Below are 14596 nucleotides of genomic sequence, written 5' to 3'. Positions count from 1 at the left end.
AAGCATCAGCAATATACTAGCTTACTACATGGAAGTAGAGTTGGACAGTCGAAATATCCATTGATAAGCTCCTGTGGATACATGCTGTAATGAAACTGTCACTTGTGTATGGTATGTTTGTACTTTTCCATTGACAAAATACTAGTACCACGTATCTCATGTTAGATTAATGATGAAGAATTGGTCCTGAAGTGACAGTGTCCTCAAGGGGACAGTAACCCCTTTTGCCCCTCCCTCATTGTTAACCCCGAGTACTTCCACTTCTCTTAATCCATTAGCTGAGTCTGGGTCATTTGAGTAGCCTGTGATCCCATGTATTACATATTTCCATAAACTGTCTGGTTTTAAGCCTGGTTGATAAATAGCAGCAGGGGTACCTTTCTTGGAATTAGAAAGTGCTGTATATACATTTCAAACATCAAACTAGGACAATTCAGGTTGGTGAGCTGCTGCTATTCATTAGTGCACCTAACCAGACACTCTTCATTCTAACAAGTAGTCTTGGGGCTGTATTGAAGCACTGCTGTCTGTCAGCACACAGTGAGCATGCTAAAAATGATTAGGCTAGCAATTGACAGCAACACTTGTCACCATTGTCAATCCAATTACTACCGCTACTATTTTTATGCCGATTATCTTTATATGCTCTTAAATACTCTGTATTATTCTTTCAGTAGTTTCCCAGAGAGGTGTGGAATCGCCTAGGACCAACACCATTTTTTTCCGAAGTTTTTACCCACCCACTCCTTTCCAGTGAGTAGTTGTCCAAAGGGGAGATGATTGGCAGGAAGCAATTACAGAATGAGAGCCTACAGAGGGACCTCTGAGAAGAGGAAACATAACTTTTAAAAGCTGAAGCCAGGAGTTTTGAATAGTGAAGTAGCGGGAGCTCCCATCACTGTGGAAGCACTAAGCAGCTCTACTGTGACCCATTACTGCTCTCCCCTGAGCAGAACAGTGCAGCAAACAATAGGTGCAGGGACTGGATGCCAGCCAATAAAAGTGGGAAGTAGATATGTAGCTTTGGATGGAAGGAGATCTTTTTCTTTAGAACAAGGAAAATGCTGGGCTAAAAGTCAAGCCTAGAGGAATGAATAATTGTCTTTATATATGCTAGCAAATAGTGTATTTGCAAAAACGCAAAGCAGACATCGAGGCACCAAAGTTTCCTGTGAAGATCAAAAAATGTAATGAACCAGCACAATGAAGTGCTATCCTTTTTTTGAAAGGGCACTGCAAGTAGACCCTTATCTATTTTAGCCTACCCTACCACTCTTACTTCCCTTGAAAAGTACTATCTTATCCACTGGGAAAAACAACAGTGTGCAAAATATTTGTGTTCCATCTGTGCACGCCAGATTACTCTGGCTTTTATCTTGTAGTTTAATATGATGTCAGTGTCGCCCTGTAGCAGAATTAAAATCTTATTATGTGAGCTTTGTTTCTTTCTTATCTTCTATCCAAACTATATTAACTAGAGTGGCCTAGATACACTCATGAAAACCCTTGAGGCTCACTTAGTGAGCAAAATCTGAGGGTTGCTTTATCACTTCTGAAAGGTTAGATCAGCTGTGTGTGCTTTACAACTTGGGTGAAGATAGGAGGGGTTTTGTTCACTTCTCAAATTCAACATTTGTTTGCTTTTGTTTCATTTCTCCACATGCTGTTTTCTGTTGCTTCAGGGAATTTTATTACGTGAAAGGTTTTTCCAAATTGTGTGGTTCTAAATCAGAAAGAGCTTGTCTTTACAGAGGATTTGAAGATGTTATCAGGTTTTCTATGCTTCGGTCAGCTGATAATTTAAAGTCAGGCAGTTCTTGTGAGCTCAGCGCACTGTGTATATTACAAGGATTTATTCAGATAAAATCAGGCAAAAATATTACTGGATTAGCTAGAAGTGTGTCAGAAGTCACCTTTCTTATCAGCGTATATTCCCACCAGTTCAATGTTGATCACCTTTCATTACAAATAATCTTCAGCAAGCAGATGACAGAAATGCACAGGTATTAAATAAAGAGTATCTCTTCAAATAATATAGTTGCTCAAAGAGTAGTGTCCCAGCCTACAGTGTCACTCCAGTCATGGAAAGTAAGTATTTTGTGGTGGAAAGTATTTCCCACTTACTTTAGAAAGAGTTTCTTGGAATCCTTATGCCTTGTTTTGTGCATGATAGCGTATGCAGGCAATGGGTGGAGTAGCTCTCGTCAATCACTACATAAAACATGAGCAAACAAAAACTTAAAATGACTACACAAAGCTTACTACTTCAATTAAATGCAAACTACTGTTTTTCTTCTGATGACTAAAAAAAATTGTGTCTTTTTTCCTCTCCCTTCTCTTTCTCTTTCTCTGTATTTTTCATTTTCATTTTAATTTCTTTATTCTTATTTCTTTTTTTTTCTTTCTTGTTGTATTTTAAACCAATTGCAAACTCTTCTTTTTACTATAGGAAGAAAAAAATCTGTAGTCCTTGCCTACTTTTTTCGTAGCACGTTGTATCTTTATGCTCTGCTTTGATAACATTTCATTAGCTCTTTGAAACCATTCCCTGGGGCAAGCTTTTATTATTTGTAAAGTAAATCAAATGTCATAATGCTAATCTTTAGGAGGAAAAACGGGCTAGACTCAGAAGAAATATTTAAATCTTCTAGTAGTTTTTTGAATTAAAATTGCAGAAAAAGATCACAAATAATATTCTCAAAGCTCTAAGGTACTTTAAAAAACTTTGTAGAATCCACCTGCCCGCTAGCGTTCTGAGTTCAACAGAGAAAATCTAGGAGTGATGTGCTTGAGTTCTAAGTAGTATTGTGGAAGGAATGTCTTGCTTGGCAGAAAGGCACTTGAAAAAGAGTTTCTTGATTAAAAACTGGAAGCAAAAAAACAAAGAGGAGACAAACCCACAGTTTTCCAAATTCTAACAAAGTAGCAATGCACTGGCATACAGACATTCTTATGTAAATGCAAGTAACTCCAAACAGAGGGAAAGGAAATGAGAAGCAGAGTTGCAGCCAAGGAGCAAAAAGTAGTTGGAGGAAACTACTGCTAGGTAAAACAGGATGTCATTTCGTTTCTTCTGCAAAGCTTATTCAACAGGAAGTCTCAAGGAGCAGTGGATGTTGTCTATCTTGACTTCAGTAAGGCATTCAACACTGTCTCCCGTAGCATCCTCATAGGCAAGCTGAGGAAGTGTGCGTTGGATGAGTGGACAGTGAGGTGAACAGAGAACTGGCTCAACAACAGAACTCAGAGGTTCGTGATCAACAGGGTAGAGTCTGGATGGAGGCCTGTCACTATTGGTGTTCCCCAGGGGCCTGTGCTGGGTCCAGTCCTGTTCAACATATTCATCAGTGACCTGGATGAAGGGATAGAGTGTACCCTCAGCAAGTCTGCTGATGATACCAAGCTGGGAGGAGTGGGTGATACGCCAGAAGGCTGTACTGCCATCCAACAAGACCCAGACAGGCTGGAGACCTGGGCCGAGGAGAACCTCATGAAATTCAACAAGAGCAAGTGCAAGGTCCTGCACCTGGGGAGGAACAACCCCATGCACCAGTACAGGTTGGGGGCTGACCTGCTGGAAAGCGGCTCTGTTGAGAAGGGCCTGGGAGTGCTGGTGGACAACAAGCTGACCCTGAGCCAGCAGTGTGCCCTTGTGGCCAGGAAGGCCAACAATGTTCTGGGCTGCATTAAAAGGAGTGTGGCCAGCAGGTCGAGAGAGGTTACCCTCCCCCTCTAATCAGCCCTAGTGAGGCCACATTTGGAGTACTGTGTCCAGTGTTGGGCTCCCCAGTTTGAGAAGGATGTGGAACTGCTTGAGCAAGTCCAGCGGAGAGCTACAGAGATGATCAGGGGACTGGAGCGTCTCCCTTATGAGGAAAAGCTGAGAGATTTGGGTTTGTTCAGCCTGGAGAAGAGAAGACTGAGGGGGGATTTCATCAATACCTATAAATACCTGAAGGGTGGGTGTCAGGATGATGGGACTAGGCTCTTTTCAATAGTGCCCAACGACAGGACAAGGGGCAATGGGCACAAGTTAGAACACAGCAAGTTCCACCTGAATATGAGGAAAAACCGCTTTCCTGTGAGGGTGCCAGAGCAGCGGAACAGGCTGCCCAGGGAGGCTGTGGAGTCTCCTTCCCTGGAGACATTCAAAACCTGCCCGGACACATTCCTGTGCCCCCTGCTGTAGGTGTGCCTGCTCAAGGAGAGGCCTTTGAGGAGATGATCTCCAGAGGTCCCTTCCATCCCCTACCATTCTGTGATTCTGTGATTCTGTAATTTAGCATATCGTGCAGATCTGTGATGCAAAAAATGAAAGCCTGTGCCACGATTAACAGCAATATTGCAACTTGCTCAGTCTGGAAGTTCTAGGGGTCTGCCATTCTGGCTACTTGTAAACAAACTGCAACAAAAGAGCACCAGAAGTTACCACTGCGACATTGGAAAGAGGAGTGATTACACTGATAATTTGGCAACCAATAGCTGCTTGGGATACCTTATCCTCTAATACAGGTAGATTTTCAAAGATGGGGGCAAAAGAGTCACAGTATCATCACCATCATTGATGATGATGATGATGATGATGATGATGATGATAATAGTGTTGTTAAGTTTTCTGAATTAAGTCACCCTTAGATGGTTGTAATGGTACCTTGTATACCTGCGTTATCTCAGAGTTGATGTCTCTGCCTTCACCCGGTATCTTAAGCTACTTCTCCTTTTTGGCCTCATTCAAACCACATCAGAGTGATCAGGCTGAATATTTTCCTTCTGTCCAAGTCATTTGACATGGACAATTATTTACATGTTACCCTTCCAAAGAAGGTATAAAAAATTTAAGTTAGAATTTCTCTTAAAACCCTTATTCACACATTCAGTGCACTGTATGTAACCTTCAGTCCTGCCCCTTTTGTGTAAATACGTGTGTCTTGGTAAGTAGGAATTCTCATTAAGAAATAAATAGCTCTGCACCATTTTTACTCATGTAGTGTGCAATTAACATGTGTGATTACATCCTTTGGAACAACGTAGGGAAGAAGCGAGGAGATAGCATTGTTGCTGAATAATGAAGCAGATAATTTTGTTCACAAAAGGATGGATAGTGCCTATGTGGTGATCCGTGTCTTTCTGCATTTCCCCAGCAGAGGTTTCCTATCAAAGCACAGAAGTAGTTGTCATTCAGCATAGCCTGTGTTCATTCACTTCATGTTTACAGACATTGCAGTCATGAGTGTTGCTCAAATTCATTGTTTTCTTGAAAATGTACAAGGCATGGCAGTTGTGAACAAAACTTTTATTTACATATTGTGCTAAAAAAAAAGTGGGGGAGGAATAGGGAGATATGAAAATCCCACATGCTGTACATGAAAACTATTCGTTAAATACTCCAAAAGCAGGAAATCTAATTTCATGAGAGGAAATAAGCACTGCTTGAGACCAACTTTAATTTTTTTATATACAATTTTAAAATAATATATTCTGCACATTAGTTACAGTACAAGTGTGCATATTGTACCCAGAGTGTCCTTTCTTTAAAAAAAAATCATAAAGTCCCGTCAGTATACTATATTTTTCTGCTGGAGATAAATCAGGAAGATTAATGAGGTTAAGTTCTTGCTCTCTAGTATGCCAGAGAATAAGTTTCTAAATTAGAATTTTAATTGTATGTTCTATTGCAGTTCTCATACTAATTCACATTTCACCATATTTCTAAGATCTTCCCTTATACGGAAGTCTTAAAGAAGTTTAAAGGAAGGAAAGTAATGGAGTTTTTAAAACTTAAGTAGGTAAAATGGAAATGGCTCTGAAAGCCTATAGAAACTAGGTCTTTTATCAAAGTTTTAGACCTCTGCAGAATCTATAAAGATTTCTATTTCTGCTGTTGATTCTTACAAGTGAACTTCAGGTGTGGCAGTATTAGATACCAAGATAAGAAATTGCATCAACAGACCTCATAAATATGTTGATTTTAAAAACATATGGAAACTAATTCTTTTTTACTCCTTGACACTCTCTTTTGCAGCATTGTCATGGTTTAAGACCAAATGACGATTGGTCGTTCAAGACTAAATGTATTCAGCTACCAATATATTTCAATCACAGATATATGCAATTTTACAAATTGCACGTCTTCTCTATTCCGCAGGAGAGAGGACATGGTCCAGGAGAGAAGTTGGGTGGGTCTGCGTGGTGGTTCCAGTCATGCCATGTGTTCTCCTACAGTGTCTCTCACGGGGCCTCCTCCCTTGTCCTCTGGGTCCTCTCCCCGAGCAACACAGGACACTGTCAGATATAGGACTGGGTAGAAAAGAATACCTAATTCTTTATTATCTTCTTCTGATTCACTTGGCACCTGAAAACTAGCCTTCACCATGGCTGGCATTCATGGTCTGCTATTCCTGAAGGTGTGCAACACCTTCACAACTTTCACAATGACTGACAAATCACTTTCACTTAAGTTACTTCTCTGTTCTTGTAACTAAGCTACTCTTGCCCTATGGTGTTAACTCAATTTCATGTACATTTGCTAATGCTGTTGTTAACTACAGATAACTCATGCTAACTACTACAAGTATCTGTGGCGTTAAAGGTACCACACCAAAGCAGTTCAATCGTTTTAATATGTTTTCATTATGCAGCTATAGCTTGACTAGACTGGCCAGCTGTGCAAAGTACCAAAGCCTGTGACTTTAAAAATACAAATGTATTAGAAAATACAGTAATTGAAAGCATCTTGCTGCTGAAAAATGAACACATCAATACAATGACGGAATTAGTATCAGATTTTGTCCTACTACATGGTTTTAGTCCTTTTTTTTGAAATCGGAATGGTGAGTCATGCTGCAGTTACTCGGTGGAGGACGTAATGGTTCCCCTTCCATTTCAGCATTTAATGTAGGCAGTGACTACGATGTTCAGTGTCTCAGAGGACTGGAAGGACTTTTGCTTTCCTGCTCTTTCTCATGTGTGATGTAGTCTAACCTAAATGCACCTGAGAAGAAAAGACTGTTTCCTACCTCTGGCTATGCAAGCCTTTACGAATGGATGTTTCTTTTTTTTTAACATCAGTTCAAGGAGGCACAACCAACATAAAGGAGCATCAGGAACAATATGAGACGGTTGCTGTATGTCCAACTGTAACTGTGTATCTGCTTTAAGACTGATCTGCACCTTTTATCTCACACTCAGAAAACCTTATGTAAACTATCAGCCTAATTTTTCCAGAAAATTCCAAACAGAATGAGGGAGTTTTGGCAATAACATCAATATATTCTATTTTTTCTATTTGCAACAGTCTTCATAATTTGGTTTTTTTTCTATGTTCAGACCTAGGTTACAGTAACTCACTGGTAAGTGCTTTATAACTGCTGAAGGCAGTTTACATTGATTAGATAGATTTTCACATTGGCTCTTGCAACAGCCAGTTTTCAAGGGCAAGCATAGTAAAATGCTTTTTTAAATTCTATTATTTGAAAACTGGACATAATTCTTAGTGATTGAAGCTGACAAAGAAGAAAAAGCTGATGGTGAATCTATTCTCTAGTGGCACGCTGTCATCCACAAATGCTTTCAGTGACCAAAGCAATGATTGAAGTATCAAGAGCTGCTTGCATACAGTGGGTTGCCATTGGTGAAATCATTTACCGCTGCTCACAAACACTTGGGGTGATCTATTACTTGCAGGTGATGCTTTTTCAATGATAAAATCTTTCCTCAAAGTGACTAGAAGATTAAAAATGTTGTTTCAAAGCTTGGACCTCTCTGCAGATTTCTTTAACGTAACTATCAGTGACTTTTGCTTTTTAATTCCTTGGCAATCTAAATACTTAGTTAGCAACAAACTGAATGTGATTATTTCAATTTTCTGTTTAAAAAGACAGTTAATGTCATTAAGTAACAAGAACATCCTCACATGCCAGATATTTTGTAGATTCTGAACACTGCAAAAGCAATGAACTGACAGATTTACTGTACTCGTAAATCTTACACTGTTCATTAAATCAGCCTGAAGGTCCTTGTCCTGCAAATATTTATGGACTTGCTTAAAATAAAAGGTGTATTTACTAGCGTTTGTAAATACAAAGAAGAGCCTAATGTGACACTAGAATCTTAACTCAGAGTTTAATATGGATGCTTTTTTTCCCCATCTGTAATCTCCTCATATAAAGTGGACACAGCAGTAGCGAAGGGTGGTATATTTAGGTAAAACTAGTGATGTATCTTCATTCTCCAATTCAGGGCATTTTAGGCATCTAATCTAGCTGCAACTCAAAAGACCTATGATAGAAATGTAAGTTTCTTCTATAGCTAAATGAGTTTAGACAAGGAGCTCCATTAGCACCATCGTTAGTTGTCTGGTCTGGCCTAAAGTAGACAGAATGGATAAGTCTGTGCATGTAGCTTCAAAACATAATCCAGAGGCATTTATAACTGAAGAGGTCAATTTTCTCATTTTGCTAAAGTATATCTTAATCTGGTTATCTAGAAATAGCAATGGAAAAATGGATGTTATCAGTGGAGAAACTTAGGGTCAGTCAGGGAAATCAAGCATCATACAGAGTCATACATTTAAAAACAAATCCACAGATCAAAGTTAAGATTGTTACACAGTGAAATATGCATTTCTTTGTACCTGTGAATAATATCCTTGCTTATTAAGGAGGCAGAGCAAGATTTATGATGTCCTTAACTTCTCATTTCTTTGCTTGTAAGAGCTTGCATTTTGTAAATGACATCGTAGGAGACTACGCTGTTGTCACCTAGCAACTATGAAGTATATTTTGAAAAAGTTGCTGCTTGGCTTTGGATTAATAATAAAAATAGTAATTCCACTCAAGACTTTACATTTGTAGATCTTAAAGTGCTTACAAACATGCATTATTTTTACTAACCTTAATTGGAAACATGAAAAACGAGGATGGAAAGTCCATTGCCCCAAATGACAACCAACAGAGCTACAAATTGAATCCTGAAGATCTCGCTCTGTTCTCCAGATTCCAGCCTCTTCAAACTGTAATTTTATATAGGTCCCTTCCAATATTTTCTGGTCTTATGAATTTTAAATGACAAAAGGGAATAATTTAAAAAAATCTGTATTTGCCATGATTATCTGCCCCTCTCATTTGAGATATTGCTGTTATTTTCTAGTCTGAGGGTCACAGTGAATTAGCCCTTGGCAAATATTTAATTTTTAATGGAAACCACTGCAGCATTAAGCTAAAGCAAGCAAAAGCTTCACATTCATCCTAAGATGATCCTGCTGCTGCATCACTGACCAGTTCTCATGTTGCATATACAATGGTTCTGTATAACTCAGTTTTTTTCAGAAACTGCTTTATCCTGATTATTGAAATATTTTCTCATAACAGAATGACAGTTGACATTGCATAGTAAAATGGCTGCTGTAGCAACAGCTGACTTCATTTTCCAAGTAGATCATGGAGGCTGGGTAGCCGAGGTTTTCTGTGATTTGAGTTAAAGAAAATACTTACTTTAAATGATTTGAGAAATGTCCTACGCTCATTTTCGGTTCTCCATTGCCCTTGCCAGACATTTGGTGGAATGAAGCTGTTTGGGGGCATGTTTCTTCCTAATAGTCCACATTTTTAAGAAACTGTCGAGGATGAATTAGAATGAATAGCCACTAAGATAATGTGTGGGCTGCTGTGCAGCAGTCTCCCTGGAGAGTGGTATGTCAGGAAAGACATTAAAAAAATACTGTAATGAAACATATCTTTCTAACAAGTAAGGAAAGATCTTGACAGATCATCTATTATGAGGTATCTGCTCTGTTCTTTACGTGTGGGACAAATGGGATTTCTCCTTATAATTCATTGTGGATTATCGTTCTGTTGCGGTTTGTGTAATGGCAGCACAAGGGGAATTTAGGAAATGACACTCCAGCTGTCTTTTACAATAACTGTTTCTTTTTATGCTTTTGCACGGTAATACCTCTTCCTTCAAATTATCTTTTCTGTATACTTCTCACCGAAATACCTGTGTGTATCCTAAAATGAATTAAAAAGAAAAATGGATCTACATAAATTACATCTATTTTCCCTATGTGATAGGTTTTGTTTCATTCACTAATTTATTGATAAAAACCCAAAGAAAAAAATATATATGGAGTTCTTTTTCTATAATACATTTTTAATAAAGTGAAGTCAATATGCAGTAGCTGGAAATGTAAATCTGTCTCCTGGTTTTTGTTATTGTGTGAGGCTTGATATATATGTATGCTAAAGAATAGAATTATCTAGGTTGCAGATATATTATTAGGAGATATCTTATCTTTAAGGCTCATTAAGCTTATGATTGTTTTCAGAAGTTCCAAACAGGTGGGAGAAATTGAAGCCGTACATTAGCAGATGAGAAGCAGACGAGCTGCCCAAACCAGTACATTGCCTATTGTATATCTTCCCTGAATTCAATACTGTGCAAATCTTTCCCAGTTGTCTCCAGAGATTTACTTTAATCGATTGGTTTAAAGCAATTTTGTAAAAGTTCATTAATGGGACAGGGAGAAACAAGAAGTCCCTAGGAGTATATTTGGGTCCTCCATATTTCAAGGTGTAGGCTTGGAAGCTGTATCAGCAGGACTCTTCCTCTGTAACAGCACATGTAATGCTTAGTGAATTAAATCCCAAACCCCTTGCTGGGTAATGTATTATGGATCAATACAGTGAACTAGTCTCTAGCAGAAAGATTGTAAGAAAACTAGAGTCCTCTGTAGTCTATCTAGCTGCCTGAAATGCAAAATCCTGAGGAAGATACCAGATAAAGTTTTAGATCAGAGGAATGATTAGTTTGTTCTGCCTTTGGAGCTTTGTTGCTGAACATTTCCATCTCTATTTTGCCTTTAACTGTGTTTAATTGTTCATCATCCAGTGTTGTCTGAGGGTAAGCGTGAACTTTGCAAGAAATTGAGACATAGGTCTTTGCCCATGGAGACTAATTCCTTATGCAGTTCAGTCTGGCTTATTACAAAAGTATTTCCCATCCAGCCTGAGTTTAGAGTGCTCTGGAGTGGGAGGGCTTGCTTGCTTTAGATGCCATTGGCAGATATATAATCAGATAATGATAGGTGCCTTTTGGCAAACAGCCACAAAGCTGTAAATCACTTTAGGATTTACAGGGTTCCACTTCTCTATCCTGTTAGCAATGTGCATTTCTCAGAGCTGTACCCAGTGATGGTATGACACGATTAAGGAGAAACTTACTTGTATTAGTGGGTTTTAATCATTTCAGTTTGCAAACCTTTAAAAATTTTCTAAGGAAGTGTGGAGAGATGAAGGACAGACAAATTGAAGCCCTTTGACAAGGCTTCCGTTTTTTAAGTTATTATTTACAAACTTTTTAGAAAGAATCCTTTTATTCCCAGGAGTTTCCATCTCATAAGTTGGAAACCAACTCTAGTAAACTTATTAAAAGAAGACTCATTTTAGACACTGAATGCTCCTGTGTTCCGTTGACTTCAGCAAGAGATCAAGGGTTTATTTTGGCTTTTATGTTCTTTACTAATAGAAATCATTGCAATTTGAAGAACAATACTTTTCAAGATGGGGGCAAAGGATGCTAATGGTAGTCCATCCAATGGGCATTATCTGTTTTAAACCACTCAGAATGTGTTGAGGTCTTGGAGAGATACAAACTCCTGGAGGTTTTCCCTGTTTAGTTTGGGACTTAGCCTTTTTTGGCTTCTGTTACCAGGAAAGTAAATCATGTACCTTCATGTCCCTCTTGAATCAAAAGATTTAATCTACTGATCATTCTAGCAAAAAGATCAAAATATGAGTTAAGACAGGCCATCGTTCTGATAGAATTCCACTGGTTTGTTTGGCAACTAAATATTTTTAACACAAGATTAATATTTCAATACAAAATTATAAAACGTATCTATATGACTTACAGATACAGTGAGTAAATTCAGAAATTGTGCAAATGCTCTCTTAGACCACAGAATGCACATGACAGGACATAAAAACTTACATGCTGCCCTTTTGGCAGCTAGGTGTTTTATTAATGTAAGAATATATTTTTAGCACCTTCAGCTTTTTTATGTGCATTAAATTTATTAACTACAGCACAGAGGTTGGATGTATATTGGATTATGTCTCAAAATCACATTTTTTTTTCTCTGATGAAGTAATCAACTTGGTATCATAAATTGTGTCTAAAAAGAAAGACACATGATGCTAGTTGAATCCAGATTTTTTTAAATACCTATATATGTTTAGATCCTTGAGGTCATCTGCCAAGAAGTAACTGAAACTTGTGGATTGTCAAAAATAAAACGTTAGTACAGTGTCTATTTCTGCACTCAAATACTGGAGCAACTCCAGCATTGATGATTAAGCTCCTTCAGTCTCATGTGCGTATGAGAACTATGCGAAGAATCTGGAATGCACAAAAGAAGGACTTTTAGTATTGCAAGCTTGCAACTTTGGAAAGGTTTAATAGCACTTCACGTGCAAATAATTCTGCTTGCTATTACACAGATAATCTCATGTCAAATTTTAGATAACATCTGGAGCTACGCATAAATAACATTTAAACAGGAGACCTATATTTTGCTCAGTAAAAGAATTGGTTAAATAATACTTTAACAACAATACCCGCAAGTACTGTTTGCCTTTCTCCTTGCTTTATCTGTAAGGTAACTGTTGCTGCATGCTTTTCATAATGTCACTCTCTTTCCTTTTTTAGAGTTTCTTTGAAGGACAGTCTGCACCGTGGGATTCAGCTAAGAAAGATGAGAACAGAATGAAAAACAGATATGGGAATATCATTGCATGTAAGTGTTGACAACATAATTGTGCACTGTGTTAACTTCCCTTCAGAACTGGATAAGAATGACCACCATCCTTGTGCTCACATTAGGCTTATATTCCTCTTCTCTAATTAAGAAGATAAAAGTGAGGGAAGACGTTACTTTTTTTCTGAGAAAACTGTCAGATTTAATGCGTTTTCTCAACTAGCCTTCTATATACCTTCCATCCAGTGATCAACATTTGCCTAATGGAGAATGACACCTTTAACCAATACTTGGCTCTAACAGCTCCCAGACTGCTCCTGGCAGCTTAGCGAAAGAGTACCCATGATTGCATTGGTACCTTGATATTGGGTTATGGATATTGTAGGAGTGGACAATACTGTTGCTTAAGTATTCCTTAAAAACAGTGACAGCTATCCTGACTTACCATCCCAATGCTAGACAGACTCTAAAGAAAAAAAGAGAATCCGTATGTTTTACTTTAAAATGCCAAGCTTGATAAAGATTAGATATACTAATAATCAGATAACTTGAGGAGATGATAGCATGCTTTGGTGAATGACCCCTAAATGTGGCATTATAAAATTGCAAAATGTTGGGGCAAGAGATGGTGCTCATGAACATGGGGGCAGAAAATATATCAAGTTCAGTAAGTTATATCATTATTTACACACTGGTGGTGTTGCAGTTAAAGAGCAAGTTCCTAGCGTGTATTTAGGAGATGATCCCTTCCCTGATTGTTCCTTCAGAGTCTAGGTTTAAGATATGAAGCACACATGTGTTTCTACCAGCCAGACAGATAACCATGAAGCAGGTATAAGCAGAGGAATAAGCAGCAGTCACAGCATGTCAGAAGTTTTGTAAGCATGAAAATGAATGATGGTCTTTAAGGTGGGATCATTTAATGATACTTCTGGAGTTTAGAAATAATGTATAACCCTAAGTACATGGGTCAGCATAGAAGAATAAACAGTGCTGATCACCTGAACATTTGGAGGGCTTACGGAAGGAGTATGTAGTGTGTATTTGCACTGCCTGACTTCAGCACCTAGTCTAGGTGCTTGTCCAGGCACAGATCCACCTAGGTTTCCTCATCAGTGAACCATGTGGACTTGACAGAGAGGACAGCTCTTCTAGAGGAATTATTCAGAAATAGAGCCTATTTAAATGCTGCTCAATCACCACCTCAGGAGATCCTCTCTGCAGTGCTTGCATAATGGAGTCTAGAGAGCCTGAATCCTAACTTAGTGACCTACAGTAGGTTATATGAACAGGCCCTTATATCACTGTGACCCAGCTGAGCTAAGACAGTCTACAAAGAGAAGACAGCTCTGTAACTTGCTGCAGAAGGAGAACCCGCAGGAAATGCTTGTGGAGGCATAGGCAAGTTTAGCAAGAGATGCTATCTGCCGCATCATTTTGAATGGGCATGATAGTATTGCTGTGTATTTTGGATGTATACTGTGTTACTTACTGAAAAAGGAAATGAAATCTTCTAGGGAAATGTGAATATGATGGGCTGGAGCATATGCAAAAGAAGATGTTAGCTAGCTATGGTTTTGCTTGTTTCCCTGCAAGCAATCTTTAATGTGTAACAAACTTGTTATTTTGTGAGGATGTAGCAATACATTAGATGACTATTATCATTTAAATAAAAATACTGAAGGCAAAAAGAATACTAAAGTTTTTTTGTTTTCCTGCCTTTGTGAAATTTTATTTCCAGTCCAACCCAATAACAATAGATCTCCTCTTTAGTCAGGTTTACAGTTGTCAGTCCTCTCTTTAATGTCATGTTAGGCGTCGCCTTACACTTTGACGCCCTTT

The 14596-nt window shown here is 38.4% G+C and overlaps 1 protein-coding gene across 9 annotated transcripts in view; it reads left to right on the top strand.

Moving 5' to 3' along the window:
- PTPRM (protein tyrosine phosphatase receptor type M) overlaps positions 1–14596 on the top strand; it is a 495513-nt gene that overhangs the window by 421016 nt on the left and 59901 nt on the right. For all 9 annotated transcript variants that reach the window (XM_075084712.1, XM_075084711.1, XM_075084710.1 and 6 more), the window contains one exon: positions 12706–12793. In XM_075084712.1, the coding sequence (XP_074940813.1) occupies positions 12706–12793 (88 nt within the window). The remainder of the gene's footprint in view (positions 1–12705; positions 12794–14596) is intronic.

The sequence above is a fragment of the Phalacrocorax aristotelis genome, chromosome 2, assembly GCF_949628215.1.
Source record: "Phalacrocorax aristotelis chromosome 2, bGulAri2.1, whole genome shotgun sequence".
NCBI lineage: Eukaryota > Metazoa > Chordata > Aves > Suliformes > Phalacrocoracidae > Phalacrocorax > Phalacrocorax aristotelis.
Note: the sequence above shows the minus strand (reverse complement) of the source record. Positions and strands in the feature narration are given on the sequence as shown.